Raw genomic sequence first — 20626 nt, 5'->3', positions numbered from 1 at the left:
GAATTTCATGTGATAATTTGATGGTTAAGGGTGTTTATCGTCCCAAGTTTGACCTGGGTCTGACTCATACTAGTCACGTTGATTGTTTGGGCTTTGCCAGTGTCATCTAGAGAATTTAATAAAAGAATTTTAATATTGGTGGTAACAACCGGATTTAAATTTTTAAATACAAAAATTAGAAGGATTAAATTCTTAAAAAAAATAAGGGACTAAATTTCAAATGTTCAAAGTATATAAGGACTTGAAGTATCTTTTAAGCTTCAAATTTTTATTCTATAATTTGAGACAAACAAATAATTAGCGTAACACGAAACGTGAGCTAAGAAGCATATATATCTCCATAATTTATTAAAAAATATTGTTATTTTCTTGACTCCATTTAGTCTTTCTTATAAATCTTTCTTTTCCATGATAATATAATAATTAAATGAACTTTAAGATGCAACAAAATTTAATGGCTATTTGTGTTTTGCACTGATAAAAATAGTTAACTTAGTATTGAGCAAAGTATAACAAAAGTATCAATCTCTATAAAGAACTTTTACAGTAATTCGAAAGAAAATAGAAAACGTTTGTTTCTTAGTTTTGTTTCGATGTACCATGCAAATGAAATTTCACGCCTATTTATCGAAATTCTTATGTCTCTTCCTAGAGACATAACTATTCAATAGATGTCTATTTGGATAGTTGCATCTATTAAATTAACACAATTATTCATTATTTATATAAAAAATAAAATTAAAAAAATTAATACGAGCCGGGCTAGACCAAATCCAGATTTTAGTATTTTTATCCGAGTCAAATTTAGGAAATAAACTAGACTCATTTTTTCGAGTTGAACGAAGCCTAAGCCTAAAAATCGGGCTTAAAATTTTATTAAGACCTGGCCATAAACAACTCCACCGCTGACTATGTCGTTGATAATTACACAATTTTCTCCTGTTTCTTGTTGATTAGGTCCCAAAAGAACTATCTCACTACCTTCTAAGCATTTGTCCTCCATAGAACTCCAAAAATAGGCATCACAACCAGTGTCTCACTCCCTCAACCACTGCCTTTTGTCAATTTGAATCTGCCATTGAGTTACCTCATATGAGTAGCAAAGAAAAATTAACAAAAACCAGCAAACAAGTTCCCATTCTTTTCTTCTGCATCTTCTTCGTCTCCTAAAAGTTCATATTTTTTCAACACAGAACCCTGGTCTTGATGTTTATTATTTCTTCTTTTAAGCCATTGAAAGAGCTTAAAGCATAAAACCATAAACCCAAACAAGAAATCATTAAACCATAGACAAAACAAAGACACAAATTGAAGTTTCAGCATTTCGGGTGAAACATCAATTTTCACCGGTATAGCTGAAATTGAACGGAACACGCCAGTACGGCTGGAAAATTTACCGGAATGGAAAGTATAACCTGAGCTCCCGTTTTACTATTGGTACGAGACGTACCGGCTGATATCACCTCTATTGTTACGATATTTACTTATCCGGTAATAACTCTTGATTAATAATTAAGTGAAACAACTTTTCATTACTTAACGATTCGGTTCAGAAAAACAATCAAACCTCCATATTTTACTATGTTTAACTAAATCAAATATTTATTAGAGGTAAGTATGCTAAGGTTTAAGAAAAATATAAACTCTTAAAAGTTAATTTAAAATTCGATTTTATAAGTACTATATAATTAAATATTTAATTTCGTCATAAATTTTTAAATAAAATAAAATTCTAACTAAACTATATTAAACATCAAGAGCTCCAACTTGTATCAAATCTATTAATGCATGTTTCAAACAATTTTAAAATATACATGTTGTGCATCTTCTTGACTCCATCAAGTCTTTCCAATTTGTTCTTATACGAGTTGTGCATCTTATTGACTCCATCAAGTCTTTCCAATTTGTTCTTTTCCAAGATGATATAATAATCAATGTTGCAACATGAAAATTGTAGTTTTGTGTGGAAAAAATTTCCTAAAATATAATTGCCATGGAAATTTCATGAGTTCCTCCCTTTTGTCAAATGTTCTCTCGTTTTATATTTCTTTTAACAATGCATTTGAAATTTTCACCCTATAATATGATTTAATTGTATATGTCAATTGTCAAGCTTTGAAATTTTGCTATTTTTTAAAATCACAACACACATGGATTGCCTTATAAATAGTAGCCTAAAATGGAGGTTATGCTTCACTCATCCTATAAATTTTATCTAATATATATTGTCCAAAATGAAAGCAATATTTCTCATATTATGCATTCTCTTGGCTTCCATTCTCGCGTTTCCCACTTCCACAATGGCTCGAGAACTGGCTGAGAAGGGTAAGAACAATCATATTTTGTTAACAATACCCATATATCTCCTTTAATTTCTGGTTTATTTAATTGTTTGTTAATTCTGTAGAGGCAATCCCATCTCCAACTCACTGTGCACTAGATCCTAATCGGAGCTGTATTCCAAAGAGTACTCCAGCTCCTAAGTGCCCAACTTACAGTCGAAACTGCCATTGATATTATGTTCTGGAATATTATGTTTAATAAATTTGCCAACTTTTGTGTTTTATTGGTAAAGGAAATTAGAATCTAAAGTTTCATGTATGGTTTGTGTGTTTGATTGATGTGATTGTGATGTTATTTCTACTGCTTGAGATATGAAAATAATAAAGAAAAGCTTGCATATTATATATATCTTTCTCATATTTTTTTTTTATATTTTCTCAATGCTCCATATGATAATTTAGGATGGATGGCATGATATAAATATAATGGAAATAATATATATATATACTTTCTTTTGAAATCTCTGAGATGTTTCTATTTAAATCGTGAATATTTATAGTCTGACGTCTATTTTGTAATGTAATAAGGAAACACAAATGCTGGAAAATTCAAGTTTCCACTTATGGTTTCAATATGGTTGTCGAATTTTTTTTTAAATCAATTTTTTATTAAAAAACGAAAATAGAGTAACCACCAATCACTTTCAGGAGGTGTGATCGGGTCATCTCGTAATTTGATCATTTTAATAAGAGGTTTGATTTGCTAAAACGATGATTTTTGGTCTGTAAAATTCAGAAAATGGGTTTGGGAATCGGTTAAGCACGAAGAAGGATTAGCACACTGGTTACGCCCAAAATCGGTACCTAATTGATTACTCGATGTCTTAGTGTTGAAAATTAACAATTTGAAGAAAATTTAAAACACGATCCCTTTGTATTAAGATATTTTAATAGAAAAGGCTTTATTCCTAATTAATCGAGAAGAAGGATCATGCCCCGTGAGTTAGGACACGAAACCTATAGTTTTCGAAAACTAGAATAATCGCCGTTTTAATCGTTACTTAAATTTTGTTTTTTGTTATTTTAAATAAGATATTCAATTATGTTAGTTCTAGGAAAATGCCATACTCCGAAAGTTAAGAGCACGACTTCTTCGAATCCAAAAAATAATGAACATTACATTGGTTTTGAATATTTTATACGTTATATAAAACGGAGATAACCTCTTTTTTAAAACGATACATATATTGTTAACAAAAACTAATGAATATGTTGTGATATAATACATGAAATGATGATAGTAAAATAAAACGAAATAGCCATGTAGGTAAAAATATAAGGACGATATTGGGGTGATGAACAAGAAGATGAAATAAAAATAAAATAAATAAAAATAAATAAAAGAATGTGTTGATAAATACAATAACAATGAGAATACCAATTTTATAATAATATCGATTTTAATAATAATGGAATTAATCATAGCATAGCTATTATTATATTAATAGTATAAGTAAGTAAAATAATGATAATAACAAGGATAAAATAGAATAACAGGTATAAATAAATGATATAGTAGATTGATAAAGTAAAACAAAATAGTTATATGGATAGGATATTCGAATGATAAAATATAAATAAATAAAGGAATACTATAATAATGATAACGTAATTATAATAACAATAATAAAATTAATAAGGTAGCTTTAAATAAAAAATAAAAAATGTGAAAATAATAAAAGAAATGGTAAAGTAGCAAAAATAAGATAAACATAAAATAATAATAACAACAATAATAGATGATCGAAATATGCACAAATAAAAAATGTGAACAATCTTATTTCTAAATATGTAAAAAAAGTACCAAATAAATAAATAAATAAGTAAAAAAGAATTTGTAAAAGGTTGAAGTTAAATAAATGAAGGACTAAATTCAAATTCAAATGAAATTTAAAAGCATAAATTGTAAAAAAAATAATTAATTAATTAATAAGGGCTAAAATGTAATACACAAAGAAGAACAGGAGCTGAATAGGAAAATATTCCTAAATGAAGGACTAAAATTTAGAGCACGAAAAGTAACAGGGGCTAAATGGGAAATTATCCCAAACTCAGGACACGCGTCATTCCCTAGGAGGTCAGCGCTGAGTCAAGGGACTAATTTGGAAGTACATTAAAATTACAAGGAAGAAATAAAATAATTAAAAGAGAATAGGACTGAATTGACACAAGCCTTAAAAGCAGAAAGACCAAAGATACAAATAGACCCCCTTAAAAAAAACATGTTGATCCTGCGCGGTTCGGGTCGGGTCGTCGGGTCCTGATCCAACACGACGTCGTTTTGGGGCTTCTGAAGCCAGGCCAAAACAACATCGTATCGAGGCCCTATAAAGGTAAAAAATAAGAAAAAAATTCATTTCAGCAGTGTTTAAAAAAAAAACTCTTCTTTCTCTTTGTTTTTTCTCTGAACACTGCCCAGAATCCGGCCATAGGGACGATGGTCCTCCACTGTGGTCGCCGATCATTGGTGACGGGGACTACCGTCTCGGGTGGCCAGAAAATTGCCCAAAACACCCTTTTAAAACCCTTCTTTGTGTAGAACTACAATTCGGAGTTGAAAACGCTTGACTAAAGCCAAACCCCCCCCAAAAAAAGAAAAAAACCCTTCAACTCTCGACGTCCTCCGCTGCGACCTTGGCCGAATCCCCAGGGATTCGACGGCCGCTCAGACCGGAAAAGACACTGATAGTGGCGCGGAGACGAAAAAACAATGTTTTATTATTATTATTTTGAATAAAAAATAGATAGAATAAATTACCTTTTTGCTCAATATTTGCATCCAATTTCTATTTTTCGATTGTTTTCTTTTTTGTATATATTTTCTCCGTCCAAAGTACATAGAAATCGTGGCTTTTATAGTCGAATTACATTATCCTTTTTTACTATTTTTCTACTGTTCCTATTGTTTTCTGCTGCTATCCTTCTCTTTTCTTTTGCAGGTATCCCTGGCCGATGGTGGGGAGAGGCACTCCCGAGGCGTCAAACCTCAGGTGACGTTTGTGCTGGTATGGAGCAATGGAGACGGCGGCGGTTTCTGGCGCTCCTGAAAAGTTTAGTTTTTTTTTTGGTCTATCGGGCTTTAGGTTATTGATTTGGGCTATTTGAGCTTGATTTTTTTTTGTAAATGGACTTTGGGACTATTAATTTTTATTTTTGGTTTATGTTTAGGGCCCGAACAAAATTGGGCCCTTACAGGTTGGATCATAAAAAAAGAGTAATTAGAGTCAAACAGGCAACTAGAGATCATAAAATTAAGGCATGGTCATTTGGAAACTGGGTATTCAAACAAATTCTTTAGTTCTTTGAATTAAACCATAGAATAGCAATCAATTCAATCATTTATATATTTACAAATATCTATAATGGTTAAATCTCATATGTCATAAAATCAAACATTTTTATTTAGGTACTTCTAAAATTTAACTAAACAATTTAATTAATTTCCTTAAAAATAATCAATTTATTTCATATCAATAAAAAATTACATGCTTAACAAAGAATCATTACATACTTTACTATTTTCAACTAATGTTCACAAAATTAAGTCTAATCTAACTTAATTTTTGGGGATGATTTGTACTTAACACTGCTACAACTTCATTTGGTTTTAATGAACTGATGATGAATTCTATTATGAATTACAATTACTTTTGTTAGAGATAAATTCGTGTAAGCAACAAACAAGAATAATAATGAAGAAATTGAAAAGATAGAACACACAAATTTTATATGAAAAAACTCCTCAAAGAGGATAAAAAACCACTAGTAAAACGAGATTTCACTAATAAAAGAAAAATATAAGATGGAGAGAGCCAAAACAAAGAAATCCCAAAACCCTAAAAGAAAAGTCTTTTCAAACTGAAACACAAAATTATCTCTTAATTGTGTTAGTTTTTATATCTAGGTATAACTCTTTCTTTAATCCCAGTGGCTCTAAGGTAACTTATATAGGCCATATGTTACTCGGTGCCCATTTAGTCTAGATACTAATTAAGGCAATATAGCATTAAATGCTTAGGGTCTAATTGGGAACTAATCCCAAAATTTCCATCCAAGGAATCAACTACATATTTCCATATCTCGTCACGTTGTCAGGAAGAAGATTTTCTTCTCGTTGTGGCGATGGTTACTCGTTGCGATGTCATGTCTTCCCTCATTGCAATGTCACTATCTGTTTTGGCTTAACTCTTTTGCCAAGCCCTGTTACGAGCTTAATTTGATCTTCGTCAGATACTTACCAAGTCCAAAGAAATATTTTAATAAATTAAATATTTTAATTTGAAAGTTTATTTTAGTTAATCACTCTTAATACTTCTAGAGTTAATATATGATTTATATCCACGATAATGTTGTCTTTAGTGTATTCAAACTATCATAATATTTTATATGTTAATTTGAAAAATAACTTTTAAAAAATGCAATTTCTCTATCAATACATCTTAAAAAAATACATTCCATACCAACATAATACATAAATATATATATTTAAAATCATTCATTTAACTTGAAATCATATATATATTATTACAAGGTTCTAAGGAAATAAATATTCAAGTTTACATTACAATTTTTGACGCATGATACCCTTTAGTTCAAGCGGGTAAATTACTCTCTTGCTCCTTATCTTTTAATTTTTTTTTATTTTATATCTTTTGTTTAAATTTATTTTCTTTAGAAATTTTTATATATTAAATATAAAATTGATTTTAAATAAATTATCTTTTTATTTTAAGAATTTACTCAATTGAATTGAATTTTATATTAAAACTAATTAATATTAAAATTTTAAGCTTAAAAACATTTATTAAAGTAAATTTATATTTTATTCAAATATAATAAAAGTTAATTACATTCATTTGATTAAATTAGAGAAAAATAAATATATTGAGTATTAAAAATTTTGACATAAAAATAAATTAATTTAAAAAATATATAAAAAGTAAATAACCTATAAAAATATTATTATTATTATTATAAATTAACAATACTAGCCATTTAAGCATTTCATTGCAACATTTAATTCTCTCTCTCAATATATAGAAAGACGACAAACACTTTTATTACAATATAATAATTATTGAGGAGCCAAATCTTAGACACTACAATAAGCTTTAAGACGAGATATAACAATCCCAGATTTAAAATCAGCTTTAGCCATTTCGGAGGAGAAAATTTTCAAAAATTCTTCATGGTCATGAGGTTTGAAAAGCATGGGATTTTTGTCATCCACAAGCTCAGTCGGAACCTTTACTATGTAGCCTTCTCTTACAGTCGAAAACAGTCCAAGGCTATACCTATCTTCGTTACCCTTCATCATGACACGATGATAAGGCGAAGACAATCGACCATTTAACCATACCTGCAACAATATAGAAGTTTATGTTTAAGTCAAGCTATTTGAACACTTGTGCTCCCATCGGTTAGTAGTCTAATACATGATAAAAAAATAATACTCATATCAAACTTAATATTGATGATGTGAAAATAAGGGGAACTTACGCTAAGGCACTCTCCGATCATGACTATGAAAGAGCTGGGTGAAAGCTTCATATTCATCCATTCACCATCTTTGCTTTGAATCTCCAATCCATTAACCTCGTCTTGATACAAAAGGGTCATCATATTTTGGTCACAGTGTGCAGGTGCCATCATGGTTTGCTCGTTGGTTTTTGGCTTTTCATATTTCATGATCCTCAGTTGATAATTTGCGGTGTCAGTGAGCCCATCCATGTATTTCTCAAGCCCAAAACTCTCCAAGATCATCTTCAAAATTTTCTTCTCTAACTCTGATGTTAGTTGACCGAAGGATGCCAGAGTTTTGCTGCCAAATACAAAGTAAATAATTAATAAAAACCAAGTCTAGTGGTTTTGCTAAAGGGGTTTTTGCAAGTGAAGTATTTAAATGAAATTCTATTTTATTATTTTTATTTAAAAATGAAAATATTTATATAAATTAAATTAAAAAGAAAATTGATTTTTTGTATTAAAATTTTGTCCATATCTATTATAAAAAATTGGTTTGGTGAATGAAATAATCAGACGGTTACACGTGGTTGCACATGTTCCTCGTGCTGGCCTACAATGATTAGTTTTCAATAGTAAAAATAGATTAATAGAAGGATCAACTTATTCTTTAATCTAATGTAAAATGACCAATTTACTTAATTATTGAGTGGAAAGAACAAAATATAATCTAACTTCTAGTGCAATTGCTTTACCTGAAACTTATATTTCCTTGAGGCCATAAACTGGTGGTGAGGCATTGTTCAATGTTTTCAGCAATATGAGCATCATCCACCGCCATGCTTTGAAACAAAGCAGATGGAGAACACGAATAGCCACGAAAGGGCTTGTCGGAAACAAACAGTTTTTTTGTTTGTAAAGGCAAGTCAAAGGCCTCTTGCAAAGCCCCAAACACTGCCTTTCGAAGCTCCAGGATTGGATCAAACAAAGCCTCGAAACAACCGTACTCCTCCAGTGCTTCCCGAACTTGGGATTTCACTAAATCCCATTCGGGGCTGCCCGCTTTCAGGTTTTGGTTTGAGAAATCTATGACTGGAACCATTGCCTGAGTTGTTGAGCTCATCTCTGTGTTTATATCAAACAATAATGCTTGAATGGTACCTTTTATATACAATCCAGGAGATTTATAATTGCGTCCCTCCTTGCAGATCAAAGGAAAGTACAATTTTTTTTTTGTGAAAAAAAAAATCGCTATTATACAAATAATGCTTGAATGGTACCTTTTAGATACAATCCAACTTTCCCAGTTGGATTGTTGTTTTCCTGGTTTTTGTTATTTGTCTGCAAGTATCAGCCGGCCGTCACAAATCACATAGACGTTGTTATTGGATTCATTTGAATTCTTTATCCTGTTATTTTTACATAGTCATTGACGACTTCGATATGCTTACGAATGATATATATGTATATATATATTATATTATATCACAAAATTAAATTGTATATTTTTATAATAGTAAAAATATAATTTCACCATTTTAATAATCTATATATTTATAATTTTAAAACAATTAAATTAAAATTTTATCATTTTTGAACGTCAAAGTACAATTTTAACATTATTACTTTAAAATTTTATATTTAAAGGGATGTAAAAAGAAAATTTTCTATTTAAGAAGAGTTGAAGCCCCTGCCAACCTCTTAGCTTCTCCTTATATCATATATTACAACATAAATTTTTAATTTATTTAGGGTTTAGCTAAGAAAATTGGAAATGTGACAAATAAAGAAAGTATTTGTGGAAAGGAAAATTGCAAAAGAAATCCTCCTGTCTTTTTAATATAAATTGTAATTGGATATTTCATAATAAGTGTTTCCAATTTATTTATAATTAATGATTCAACTTATAATTTACCTAACAAATTACTATAAATTTTTAAAACCGTCTACAGAAAGTGAATTATTAACATGCAAAATTTATAATACCCTAAGTAAAAAAATTATATGAACATCAACCTATAAAAATTTTGGTTGGATGTAATAGCCAACGAATAGTGAGTGGTTTAACTTTAGCAGCCTCCATTTATTCAAAGGTTCATTGAGTTTTTCTTTTTCATGATTTTTTTGTATGATAACTAGAGCTATTCATAATTTCTTTTAAAACTCAAATACGAGGATAAATACACTTCAATGTGTTTGAGTCCACGATCTTTTGCATTGATAGCAATACCGATATCATCCGAGTTAAGGCTTTGTCAAAATTTCATGATTTTTTTTAGATCTAAAAGTTTATAAGTTTATGTAGAAAATTAATTAAAAAAATTAAAAAAAGATGAACTCTGTTATGAGGATAAAATTTTGAGAAGAGATGAACAGCTGGTGACAACAATGTGTTAAATCAACGAAAATCACCCTTACAAAGTGTTAAATAATGTGATGTCATCAATGATGTATTTGATCAAAGTGATTAAGATGGATGAATCTAGGGAGACTAGTAGTCATTTGATTAACATGCATGGATGTACTTATCTAAGATGCCTGTATGTATTAGAGTCACATTAATTACTAGATGCATGAATAGGGTTTGTATGTGATGAAACCGTGCTAGAAGAAGAATGGAAAGAGATGTCCTCTAATGTTTTCCAAAAACCATCATGTGATACCAAGGTCCCAATTTGAATTAAACCATAAGTGGCCAGTACACAATGGTCATAACCAAATTGCCAAAGCACCATTAACGACAAATAACTAATCAGTCTCCAAATATTAGTTAATGGAACCCAAAAATGGTTCCCACGTTCGACTAAAATTAAACTCTTGAGCATCTATGGGCCTCTCCAACCTACATCTAAGTGAGTTAGAGTACTGAAGAAGCAAACTCATTCATCTATATGCTTGAAACTAAGCCAGGAACTTCTCTGGAATTTAGATAACGAGCACATCGAAGGTACATGGACTTTCTGAAAGTACTTCCATTGCACTCCAAATGATGTCTCATCCATACATACAAAATTTGGATACAACTGAAGACACATCCCTCACTTCTCTACGTAATGTAATTAAGAGACATGATAGTTTCAGCTAAAAAAGTAGGTGTTAGATTCATCCCACCTTCTATCTTGTAAAGGAAATCCTCGAGCCACAAACTACCATGCCTCAACACCTTCAGAAAGACTGACAATCCTATTATAAATTTAAGAAAAAGAAAGAGGAATGAATTTCTTTATCTCTATTATTGTACAAGTGCTAGGTATTTATACTAGTACCTAGTAACTATATATGAAAACTAACTAGACAAAAATCCTAGATTATAGCCCACTTTGCATGCTAGAATAAGATTTACATGCTAGAATTAGATTAATTAATATATATTTACATTAACATTCCCCCCTCAAACTCAAGGTAGTGTTGTGGACCGTAGCTTGATTTTGGAAACTAAGGGTGAGTTTGGATGGGCGGTGCGTTTACCTGCAGTTAGTGTAAAAACAGCAGTGGCGGTGAGATTAGATACTGTAGCGATACTATAGCGTGAGACAAAAAGTAAGCTAAACGCACCGCACCACACTTAATCTCCCATCCAAACTCACCATAAGTCTTGAAATTTGGTTGGAGGATGTGTCGTTGTGAAAATGTTTGCAATCTGAGTTGATGAGGAGACAAAAGTAAGGGTAGAGTGCCGTGAGTAACATGATGTCATACAAAATGACAATAAATCTCTATGTGTTTTGCACGCTCATGAAACACATCATTATGAGCGGTTCGAATTGTATTGCAATTATCACAATATAGGACAGCAGCAGTAGGAGACGAGAGTCTCATATCTTCAAGTAGTCAACGTAGCTAAAGTTACTTCAAAGTGGATTTAGCAAGAGCATGATATTCGGATTCAGTGCTGGAGTGAGCAACAATAATCTATTTCTTACTTTGCCAAGAAATGGAGGTGTAATAGGCTCAATTTGCCCGGGCCTAGACGAAAACCAAACAAAAATAAATAATAGCTATTCCAGTCCATTTACAATATGTCCTAATATGCCCAAATCAGAAAAGCCCTAATGACCCGATAAGCCCAATAGCCTAAACACACTTTCAAAAAAAAAAAACAAAAGAAACCCTAGCCACCTAGTGCCACCGCTCCTCCTACGTCAGCACGCTGCCACCGCCGCATGTGCACCAGGCTCCCTCACGCGTCTGACGCCCTCTACCACCACCTGCAAAACAAATAAATATTCAACAACAGAAGAGCCAAGCAGAAAAAACAAAAAAATAGGAACTAAGGGTTGTTCAAATCGGCTATAAAAGCCCGAATATTATCTTTGTAATTTTTTTACACGCACTATATTTATGAATACAAAGAAAGAAGAATTTTAAAATAGAAGAAAATCAATGTGCTTTTTTTATATCTTTTTTTATTTATTTTGAAAATAAATAGTATAAAAAAATAAATAAAGAGTGAAATCCCTTACCTCTAACGCCGCGGTCAGAGGCTTCTCCGACCTTGAGGGTGGCTGAGACGGAGGACTCGCCGCAAACCCCATCGGCGGCGACGGGGAGCCGAAGGGTCCCTTAGTTTTTTTTCTTCGTTTTTTTGCACTTTGAGGGTCTTTTGGACTGTTTAACCCCAAAATGGGGCCCTACTCGAAAAGAGGAGCAAAAGGGGTGATTTTGGCTTTTTCCAACCACCGTGGGCGGCGGCACCATCGTCGGTGACCAGTGGCCAGTGCAATGGCCGATGGCCGGACCCTAGGCCGGAGGTGAAGGGAGGTTGAGAGGATCCTCTTTTTTTTTGGGGGAAAAGGGGAAAAGAATGAAGTTTTTTAAAAAAAATTCTGACTTTTATAGGCCGATTAAACGTCGTCATTTAAGGCTGGCCTTAATAGCCCTAAAACGACGTCGTTTTCCCTTTAGGATCTGCGTGTTGACGCGACCCGCCAGGAAGGATCCCCAAATTTTCGTTAAAAGGGCTATTTGCGCAATAAGCCCATTTACCTTTGCGGCGTATTTCAATGTGGTCCTTTTTTTATTTTTGATTTTGGCCACAAAGTTTTGCTTCTGATTCAATTTGGTCCTTAGACCATGCGTAGATGCTGCCCCCTAAAACGACGTCATTCAAATGACGTGGGAATATTTCCCTTTTGTCCCCTCGAATAAAACGTTGCACACAAGGGGCCTGGGACGTTTTCTCTTACGCTCCCTGGTATTTTTAGCGCGTTACGAATTAGTCCATTATCCCATTTTTGTTTTTTCGAATGTTTACCCTAAAATTTTATTTAAGTTCCAATTTAATTCTTTTATATCCTCGCATTTTTATTTAAATTTGGACCCTAAATTTCATTTTAACGGCAATCAAGTCCTTATTAATTTAAATTTGGACTCTTTGTTTTTTTATTATTGCATTTTATTATCCTTATTTATTTATTCCTTTAGTTATTTATTTACTATTAGTTATTTATTTGCAATTCTTTAATAAAAAACTTTTATTATTTTATTATTCTTTTTCTATATGTGTATGTTATTTCATTGTTCATTTATTTGTAAACATTCTCGTGTTTTTTTTGTCATGCATTTTAGTTTTATTGTTTTATTTGTTTATTTATCGTGACCTGTTTATTAGTATTAGATTCATCTTTGCAATTACATCATTGAGTTGTACTATTTTATCGTATTTTTAAATATCACATAATTTTTATCAAAATTCAAAAAGAAAAATTTTTCTAACTAAGGCAATATTTTGCGTTTGGAAATTCGAGAAAACGCGGCCTAACGTGGTGGGTTTTGTTTTCTTGTTTGACCAAATAGCCAAATGTCCTCTTAAAATTTCAAAGTATGGGTTTTGGAAACCATAAGGTGACCTTGGTTTCGAGGGTTTAAAGTATTGTATCCTAATGTGCTGAATGTGATATTCTTTCAGAACAAGAGAATCCTAAATTCCAACCCATGTTATTCGAGTTTTTTTAGGATTGTATTTTTAAAACTCTTCAAAGTTTTCAATCTTTGACACTAAGACACTAATTAATCAACTAGGTACCAATTTTTGGGCGTTACAAGGGTGCTAATCCTTCTTCATACGTAACCAACTCCCGAACCTGTTTTTCTGAATCTTGTAGACCAAAATTGTTGTTTTAATAAATAACCACTTTTCGAGGTGACCCAATCACACCTCATTAAAAAAAGATTGGTGGCGACTCCCGTGTTCGTTTTCATTTTCAAAATCCATGTCGACCCTGTTTTACAAAAAAATAGTCTTGACAACTTGGCGACTCCACTAGGGACTTAAAAAGAGAGTCAAGCCGCGTGTTGATTAATTTTTGTATTTTTGTCGAAAATCAAAAACTTGGTTTAAATATACGACCCTTTCGTTGCATTTCATCCGTATTTGTTATAATCTTCATCATTGTGGTTTATAATTGTAACGTTGGTTTAAGTTTTGGTATCTTTCTGCACATTGCATTGCATGATCGGTCGATCTTACCCTTCTAGGTGGGAGTAAGAAACTACCATTCGTGAGGTTTTCACCTCCGCATGAGATAGTGAATCGCTTTCGGGATACACCCGTACCTATGCCTTCATGTGGTTTTTATCTCCGCATGGCCATAGGGAAATGTATTCCCCTGAACTGAACTCGGTCCATATGAGCTTATAATGGGTGAGGATCGAGGAATCTGCCGGTTTGGGTACCTTTACTTTAGAATCAAACTGCATATAGTGAGCCCTAAGAACCTACCCTAGGTAGAACCACCCCAAACCCTAGTGGTCACCCGAATAGGTGCTATATTTGTTTCTTTCTTCCTTACTTTTGCTTTGTACTAACCCGTTTCATTTTGTTTCGGTTATGATTCCATTGCATTGCATTTTTCATCAAATAAAAAAGAGGTGTTGATTCATGTTCAGTTACTAAATAGAGAGCTTGTCATGAAAAACAGATTTCTTAATAAAGTGGAGGACAATACGGTTGTCCGAATATGGTCCAAGAAAATGTGACAAAAGAAAGATGATAGTCTAGTGGAGGACTACACGACCTTGCTTCGTTGCCTGAGGATTCAAGCTGACAAAGATTATTCGAAAGCCGTCGAACTTTCTCAAAGAAGCTAACGAGCATCACGAGGATGAGTGAACAATGGGTCGCGGCTCGGATTAAGCAAAAAAGAGATCAAAGAGGTACCCCTTTAGAGAGTTCGTGAGATTCGATCTTAGCATTTGGATATAAAGAAAATATCGATGTCTTCGCCTGGAATATGAGGGAAAAGCCGCATATGTGATCCATTTTATGTAAAGAAATTTGTTGAGAAGTATAGGACAAGAACATTGAACTCAAGTGCCTTGTTGAGAAAAGAATTGAAGAAGAGATGATTCTTTGTATTCTACAACATTATTAGTATGAAAAGTTTTTATAGTATAATAAAATTGAGTTTTGATCATATTAAAAATTTAATAAGATAACAGGTAATTAAAACTAATTTTCATAAAGTAAATCCACATAAACCGAGAGTAATCATCAATAAAAATAATGAAATACTGAGAATCACTAATAGTAGAAACAGGGGAAGGACCCCAAATGTCAGAGTAAATAAATGTATTAAGTAAAAGACAAAGTTAGTTGTTTAGCAAGTTGACACTCAAAATATTTAAACAACTCAAATTTGGTAGATCCTAATAAACTACAAGACATTAATGGACAAAGTTTACTTTCAAAGGCATGACTAAGTCGAAGATGTCACTGAAGTAAAGAAGGTCATAAGGTGGTGATAGCAAAGATAATTTTTTGAGGTAGATGCAGCGTAACAAGCTCAAATAATCTCTCTAGTTTTTGAGTTGTTCCAAGAATCTTCCTCGTAGCTAGATCCTGCACTTGACAACTAGAGGAAGAAAAAATAACTGTATGACCAAGATCACAAAGCTGTCTAATAGAAATGAGGTTAAAAGCTAAGGTAGGAACACAGTCTGGGAGACTAAGGGTGGAAGTGGATAGATTACCTATATATGTGATAGGTATTTGTGTATCATTAGTTGTATGAAGAGGTGGAAGAGAGGAGGTCTAGACATGTGTGAAGAAATTTTGTAAATTAGGTGTCATATGATTATAACAAGCAGAATCAAAAAGCCAAGTAGAATTACCCGAAGTAACATATAGGATGGAATGTGAAGAGGAACTAGAAGATAAAACCTGTTTCAGGAGAGGTATTAAGTCACTTAATGAGAGGGAAGTAGAATCCGTGGAAGCAACAATAACAACTGATGAACTAGGAATAGGAAAAACTCCTTTGGAGTTAGGAGATCCACCAACCTCAGTAGTTTCACCGATTTGACGACAATTTTGACAGAAAACCTTGCTAGGGGCAAGTAATCTCCATTTTGTCCATGATAAAGACAAATCAAATAGAAAGAGAGCGAATAAATAAGAGTAGATTGACGGAAAATGGTGAGAGCGATTTGGTCAATAAAGTAGTCAATAGCTCAAAATGGCTTGAGTATGATGGCTCGAATTGGACGTGGCTCGGCTTGGAGGTGGCTCGGCTTGGGCAAAGAAAGGCAAAGCATGAGAAAAAGAGGACAAAACTAGAGATAGGACCAAAAAATAAAGGAAAAAAAAGAAAGGGAACCTAAGCTCTTGATACCATGTTATAAATTTAAGAAAAATAAAAAGAAAAAAAAATGAATTCATGTATGTCTATTGTTGTACAAGTGCTAGTTATTTATACTAGTACCTATGAACTATACATGAAAATTAACTAGACAAAAATCTTAGATTATAGCCTAATTTGCATGCTAGAATCATGTTATAATCAGATTTACATGCTAGAATCAAGCTAGAATTAGATTAATACAGATTTACATTAACAAATCCATATAGATCAAATGCAAACAATGATAAATTCCTTTCTCCACTAGTATTCTTGAGGGCTTGCTTGATGGTATACCAAGTGTAACAGTCCTGTTTTCAGTAGTGCCGGAAACGGTGGTTTCGAAACCCTAATTCCAATGATCGAGTTCATAAATATTATTATTTAATATATATTAGGTTAGTATAAAGTTTAATTAAAATTTGGTCTACTAATTTTTTTTCATTCAGATAGTTAATTAAGGTTTAAGAACTAAATTGTAAAAGTAGTAAAAGTTAGTCACTATAGATTTTAAATAGCTAAGGGATCAAAATGATGAATAGACCATTGTCAAAAGTCAAAGCGGTGGTGGATGGTTCCATACTCCATTAAGTTTTGGGATAACTACTATTACGCCTCTAATTAATTAAGGTTTAATTGAAATAAAAGTTGATTAATTAATTGATGGACCAATTAAGGAATAAGACCATTTTTAAATGGTCAAGCCGTGGTGGGTGACATCTAGCACCCACTAATTTTTTTAAATGTGATTAATGATGATTAATTAAAGATTAATTAGTTTAATTACGATTTATTATATAATAACCTAAGAAACCGTTGTTAGATTCTAAACCATTCAACCCTTCAAAATTGATCGAGAATTGAATCAATCGAAAAAATAATCGAAAAAAGGTAAAATTATAGATTAGTCCTTAACATATTCTAATGATTTTATAATTTTAAATAGAAAGTGTTACAACGTTATAATTTTTAACATCATTCATTTAACTTAAAATCATATATATAATATTACAATATTCTAACTAAATAAAATAAATAAATATTCATGTTTATATTACAATTTTTTAATACATGATACTACTTAATTTCAATTTTAGTAAATTACTTTTTGTGCCTTGCCTTTTAATTTTTTTAGTTATTTCATGCCTTTTGTTTAAATTTATTTTCTTTAAAATATTTTTATATATTAAATATAAAATTATTTTAAATAAATTATCTTTTTATTTTAAGAATTTACTCAATTGAATTACCTTTTATATTAAAAATACTTAATATTAAAATTTTAAGCTTAAAAACATTTATCAAAAGTAAATTTAGATTTTGCTCAAATATAATAAAATTTAATTACAATTATTGATTAAAGTAGAGAAAAGATAAATAAAAAATTATAAAAAAATTGAGTATTAAAAATTTTGACATGAAAATAAGTTAGTTTTTTTTTGGTACAAAAAGTAAATTAATTTAACAATATATATAAAGTAAATAACCTATAAAATATTACTAATATTTTTTAAATTATAACAAATTAATATTAATACTTAAACTAGGATGAATTTTTGTATTACTTTAATATTAAATATTTTTAAGTTTAAATAACATTAATATAATCTATTTAAATTTATTTAAATAAATTTAAAAATATTTTGAATTTTTTTTTCAACTCAATTCATTAATGATTTTAGAGAAAAACTAATGCTATAAAAAAAATTATAAAATTAATATATACATTTAACCCGTACATTGCAAGAGAATACAAACCTATACATATAAAATATCCATTTAAGCATTCCATTGCAGTTGGATACATAAAGCATGAAATTCTACATATACATATATATAGAAAGACCACAAACATTTTGATTACAATATAATAATTATTGATGGCCAGATTTTAAACATTGCAATAAGTAATTTGGCTACGATATAGTATTTTTTTTAGTGAATTATAGGTAAAGTCTTAACAACAACACGATTAATGCGACTCGAATCCAAATTACCTTTAAGACAGTAAACATTATTAGGCCAACACACAGAATTTTATAACATAGTAATTATTGATTGCCAAATCCTAAACATTGCAATAAGCAATTTGGCTACAATATAATAATTATTGACGGGCCAAATCTTAGACAGCACAATAAGTTTTAAGACGAGATTTAACGGCCCCAGATTTAACAACACCTTTAGCGACTTCGGAGGAGAAATATTTCAAAAATTCTTCATGGTCATGAGGTTTGAAGAGCAAGGGATTTCTGTCATCCACAAGCTCAGTTGGAACCTTTACCATGTAGCCTCCTCTTACACTTGAAAACAGTCCAAGGCTATACCTATCTTCGTTACCCATCATCATGACACGATGATAAGGCGAAGACAATCGACCATTTAACCATACCTGCAACAATATAAAAGTTTATGTTTAATTTGAAATAAGAGATACAAGTAAAAACTATTGTAAGAATTAAGATATTTTCCTCCTCTTTGCTAGAAATAAATCATGTGAATGACTAAATATTACCAATTAAATTAATATTTTGCTAACATATATATATGGTAAAAGTTAATACTTGATTATATCAAAATAAGTTGAACTTACGCAAAGGCACTCTCCAATTATGACTATGAAAGAGTTGGGGGAAAGCTTCGTATTCATCCATTCACCATCTTTGTTTTGAATCTCCAATCCATTAACCTCGTTTTGATACAAAAGGGTCATCATATTAGAGTCACAGTGTGGAGGTACCCCAATGGTTTGCTCGTTGGCTTTTGGCTTTTCATATTTCATGATCCTCAGTTGATTTTTTGCGATGTCAGTGAGCTCATCCATGTATTTCTCAAGTCCAAAACTCTCCAAAATCATCTTCAAAATTGTCTTTTCTAACTCTGATGTTAGTTGAATGAAAGATGCCAGAGTTTTACTGCCAAATACAAAGCAAATAATTAATAAAAACCAAGTCTAGTAGTTTTGCTAAAGGGGCTTTTGCATATTTAAAATTAAAAATCAGATTGTATTTTATCCTGTAATCTAACTTCTAGAGGGGACAATTACCGTACCTGAAACTTATATTTCCTTGAGGCCATAAACTGGTGGTGAGGCATTGTTCAATGTTTTCAGCAATATGAGCATCATCCACCGCCATGCTTTGAAACATAGCAGATGGAGAACACGAATAGCCACGAAAGGGCTTGTCGGAAACAAACAGTTTTTTTGTTTGTAAAGGCAAGTCAAAGACCTCTTGCAAAGCCCCAAATACGGCCTTTCGAAGCTCCAGGATTGGATCAAACAAAGCCTCGAAACAACCGTACTCCTCCAGTGCTTCCCGAACTTGGGATTTCACTAAATCCCATTCAGGGCTGCCCGCTTTCAGGTTTTGGTTTGAGAAATCTATGACTGGAACCATTGCCTGAGTTGTTGAGCTCATCTCTGTGTTTATATCAAACAATAATGCTTGAATGGTACCTTTTATATACAATCCAGGAGATTTATAAACAATTTTTTTTTGTGAAAAAAAAATCTCTATTATGCAAATAATTTATACATTGAATAGCGATATTAACTTTCCCAGTTAGATTGTTTTTTTCCTCTCTTTTTGTTGTTATTCGTCTGCAAGTAGCAGCCGGCCGTCACAAATCACAACCAGTTGGATTAATCTGTTTACATAGACACTGACGACTTCGATATGCTTACGAATTATATACTATTTTGAATATTGCGATAACATTTGAATTGAATATTTTAATTACTATTTACAATGAATTAAGAATCAACATAGTTATTGTTGGAACTAAGAACAAAGATGAATGAATCAGGCAATTTCTTTAGCTTGAAGGCTCGATACTTGCTGTGCAAACAAAAGCAGAATCGAGTTTGAAGAACTAAAGAAAGCAAAGAATTAAGAGAGCATTAGATGAAGAGTTCTTTGATTAATTTTTCATTTTTTTAAAAGATGGTGTAATGCCAATACATATACCAGTCAATAAGCTGGTCAACATGAAACAAAGTTACCTAAACATCTACCTAACTCCACTAAGTAGCATTGTAACTTGTTACACAAAACTTGCACACTTTGTAAAGTTGATTTATCAGCTCAAACATCAACAACTTACATCAAGTACATTAACAACTTAGTTCTAATCTAATTAAGTTACAAAATATTATTTGAATGTAAAAAAACGACCAGCAGCATGAACTTCAGCTGCAACTGC

The 20626-nt window shown here is 31.6% G+C and overlaps 2 protein-coding genes and 1 long non-coding RNA gene across 3 annotated transcripts; 1 reads left to right on the top strand and 2 right to left on the bottom strand.

The window, feature by feature from the left end:
• The first annotated feature begins 977 nt into the window (after positions 1-977).
• Positions 978-2685, top strand: LOC107902911 (uncharacterized). Its single transcript, XR_001685626.2, has 2 exons — positions 978-2325; positions 2408-2685. It is a non-coding gene; the product is annotated as an uncharacterized lncRNA (long non-coding RNA).
• A 4601-nt stretch (positions 2686-7286) lies between these two features.
• Positions 7287-9039, bottom strand: LOC107903534 (probable 2-oxoglutarate-dependent dioxygenase AOP1). Its single transcript, XM_016829607.2, has 3 exons — positions 8561-9039; positions 7842-8163; positions 7287-7701 (listed from the first exon to the last, which is right to left on the bottom strand). The coding sequence occupies exons 1-3, from the start codon at positions 8926-8928 to the stop codon at positions 7435-7437; spliced, it is 957 nt and encodes a 318-aa protein (XP_016685096.2). The 5' UTR covers positions 8929-9039; the 3' UTR covers positions 7287-7434.
• A 9377-nt stretch (positions 9040-18416) lies between these two features.
• Positions 18417-19898, bottom strand: LOC107902912 (probable 2-oxoglutarate-dependent dioxygenase AOP1). Its single transcript, XM_016829021.2, has 3 exons — positions 19475-19898; positions 19017-19338; positions 18417-18815 (listed from the first exon to the last, which is right to left on the bottom strand). The coding sequence occupies exons 1-3, from the start codon at positions 19840-19842 to the stop codon at positions 18549-18551; spliced, it is 957 nt and encodes a 318-aa protein (XP_016684510.2). The 5' UTR covers positions 19843-19898; the 3' UTR covers positions 18417-18548.
• Positions 19899-20626: the final 728 nt, after the last annotated feature.

Source organism: Gossypium hirsutum, chromosome D05 (genome assembly GCF_007990345.1).
Source record: "Gossypium hirsutum isolate 1008001.06 chromosome D05, Gossypium_hirsutum_v2.1, whole genome shotgun sequence".
NCBI classification, from domain to species: domain Eukaryota; kingdom Viridiplantae; phylum Streptophyta; class Magnoliopsida; order Malvales; family Malvaceae; genus Gossypium; species Gossypium hirsutum.
The sequence above is the reverse complement of the archived record's forward strand: the minus strand, read 5'-3'. Positions and strand labels throughout refer to the sequence as shown.